The sequence below is a fragment of the Nematolebias whitei genome, chromosome 2 (assembly GCF_014905685.2).
Source record: "Nematolebias whitei isolate Nwh7 chromosome 2, NemWhi1, whole genome shotgun sequence".
NCBI classification, from domain to species: Eukaryota; Metazoa; Chordata; class Actinopteri; order Cyprinodontiformes; family Rivulidae; genus Nematolebias; species Nematolebias whitei.
Genome location: NC_056499.1, coordinates 30,139,013 through 30,142,085, shown reverse-complemented (window position 1 = coordinate 30,142,085; position 3,073 = coordinate 30,139,013). Strand labels below are relative to the sequence as shown.

General features: G+C 39.3%; 1 protein-coding gene across 1 annotated transcript in view; it reads right to left on the bottom strand.

The window, feature by feature from the left end:
- The window catches only part of phkb (phosphorylase kinase, beta), a gene marked incomplete in the record, with an annotated part of 145,326 nt that overhangs the window by 4,622 nt on the left and 137,631 nt on the right, over positions 1–3,073 (bottom strand). The window contains 2 exon segments of the mRNA XM_037694140.1: positions 1,141–1,231; positions 1,846–1,928. Coding sequence (XP_037550068.1) covers positions 1,141–1,231; positions 1,846–1,928 — 174 coding nt within the window.

Sequence of the window (3,073 nt, the reverse complement as noted above, 5' to 3'; positions counted from 1 at the left end):
TGATCTTTATCTATGCTGCTGATCTCTGATTATCCGTGCTACTGATCTCTGATTATCCATGCTACTGATCTCTGATTATCTATGATGCTGATCTCCGATTATCCATGCTGATGAGCTTTATCTATGCTGCTGATCTCTGATTATCCATGCTGATGATCTCTTGCCTCTAAGCTGCTGTATTCATGTTGGGCTGCTGTTTTAATGATTTACATTATTAGTGTTTAGCGTATGTCTTAGTGTATATCTTAGATCCTTATATGCTGTTTTTATACTTTATATTTTTGCTATTCTTGGGTGTAACTAGGACCTTGAGCACACAATTTCGTTCCACCTCATGTACCAAATGACAACCACATGCAAATGACAATAAAAGAACCTTGAACTTAAAACATAACAGAAAAAGAGTTAGGACAAGATTTCGTCAAACCAAATTTCTGTTTTCCAGTGACGCCATGATGCGTGCCATCCATCCATATATCCATAGTTGCTTGATTCTGTTCTGGGTTGTGGGCATTCATGCCTACCTTCAGCACTCACTGGGGTGAGGGGTTGTAAGTTCTTCCACAACAGGTCCATCACAAGGACATACAACCATAACAGCTACATAAAAACAATCATTCACATGCACACATGCACACTTAGTGCCAATTTTCAGTTGCTAGGTAACCAAACATGCATGTTTTTGGACTGTGGGAGGAAATGGAAGTGCCTGGAGAACACCCACACATGTACAGGGTGAACCTGGAAACTCGATGTAGCCAGGAGGCAAAGCCAGGACCTTCTTGCTGCAAGGCAACAGTGCTACTCATCTGCACCACCATGCAGCCCAGCCAGAACATCGAGCAGTAGTATTCAAAATGCCACTCGTTCAAGTCGCCAAATAATCTGGGAGAACATCGACTTCAAATTATTATCTCGATATGAAGTTTAAGAGCAGCACACTCTGGAGCCACCTGCTAAATCTGAACCTTTATTCTAAACCTTTTTCTTAAACACTAGAGTTATGGTTTAATGTGCTGGAAACATATATAACAGATTGTTAATTGTGTTTCAGATTCTAAACTACATAAAGTCTGTTCTTTGAATATTCATTGCTGATTCAAAGTGTTAGAACTGGTCTCATTAACCGGATCCACAAACCTGCAGTCTGTCCACGTGAACTTTGACGTCACCAAGGATGCCTTTCTTGAAGGACGCCAGCATGTCCAAGACCGGGTTGAAGCGACTCCCTCTGGTTAGACAGAAGTCAAAATGTTAAATGTATCGTTATTCACAGGTTATATAGTCTGTCTTTTCCAAACAGAACATCTGCAAACACACAGTCTGAAACAAAAACAGATAAAGGTTCTGTATAGATGGGTATATCATTAGTTCAGTGTTCTGTCACTTACAGTACAGGTCATCACCCTGATCAATAGCACACTAATGACTATTGAGCTGCTTTTATGAGTGCTCGATTTGAAAGCTGCAGTGAGGCTGTTTAAACGTTGGGAGCACATTTAACATATGGCTCCCTGGGTGATAGTCAATACTGCTGTAATCAGCTCAACAGCCAGACTATAGTGATATAAATGAGAAACATTATTACCCAATCAGAAAGCAAATACAGTAACACCTTTCTGCTACGAAGATAAATGGCACATGCATAAAAGGAAAAGAAGTGGAGGCAGTAAGCAAGAAATGTAAGATGACAGGTGGTTCTACAGACGCTATGTTGCAGGTTTGAAACGGCATCAGGTGTTATTACGTACAAAGAGTGGGTGATTGTAAGAAAACTGAAGATTAGAGAATGTCCTTGTAAAACAAAAAGGTAAATCATAAATGTGTTCAGAGTGTCTTATTTACTTGATATTATCCTCACGGATGAGAACCAGGAAGAGGGGACGTCCCTGCATCTTCCAGCACTGTTTGATGAACTGCAAGGCATTCTGCGCACGCACACGTGCACACACACACATGCACACACACAGAGCATTTCAGATTGGCATGGATATACTCTTTGCTTGAAGAGTTCAGTTTCCATTATTTCTGCGTAATAACTGGATCAGTGGGATTTCTAAAGTTCACCCTCCTCAGTTGTCAGGCTGAGTTTAATCTGCAGTTTCCTTCAGAGCAACGCAACAAAAACAAGAACAAGTTTCAAATGAAAGAAAAAAACAGTCACAGCAAAGGTTCTGCAACGTTTCTGAAAACTACCAGATAAAACTAACATACAACAAAAAAACAACAACACAACAACACTTATTATTATTATTATTATTATAGAAAACTAAAGAATCTAAAATCTAAAAGTAAGGGTAGAGAAGTTTTTGAAGACAGATTGACTTTTTTTATTATTTTTTTTATTTCCTCTGTTTTATTACAGGTTCAGACATTTTTCATTTTGAAATTCTGAACTTTTCCAGATTCAAACTTTCAGTTTTTCTGTTGATTATCGAGTCATTTTTGACGACAGAAAACATGTATTTCCTATGATTTAAAGGATTGTATGGAGGTAAAGCTTTATACTGGCATACTAACATTGCACGTGGGAATCAAATCTGCCTATGGGTAGAAATAAAGTTGACTGACTGACTAACTGAGTGACTGACTGAGTGACTGACCGAGACTGACTGATTGATTGATTGATTGACTGACAGACTGAGTGACTCACTAATTGACTGACTGAGTGACTGACTGACTGAGACTGACTGATTGATTGATTGACTGACAGACTGAGTGACTCACTAATTGACTGAGTGAGTGACTGACTGACTGAGTGACTGACTGATTGATTGGCAGACTGAGTGACTGACTGAATGACTGATTGAGTGATTGATTGATTGATTAACTGAGTGACTGACTGATTGATTGATTGATTGACTGAGTGAGCGAGTGACTGACTGACTGAAACTGACTAATTGATTGACTGAGTGACTGACTGAGTGACTGACTGACTGAGACTGATTGATTGACTGACTGACTGAATGACTTGACTGAGTGACTAACTGAGTGACTGACTGACTGAGACTGATTGATTGACTGAATGACTTAACTGAGTGACTGACTGATTGATTGATTGATTGACTGAGTG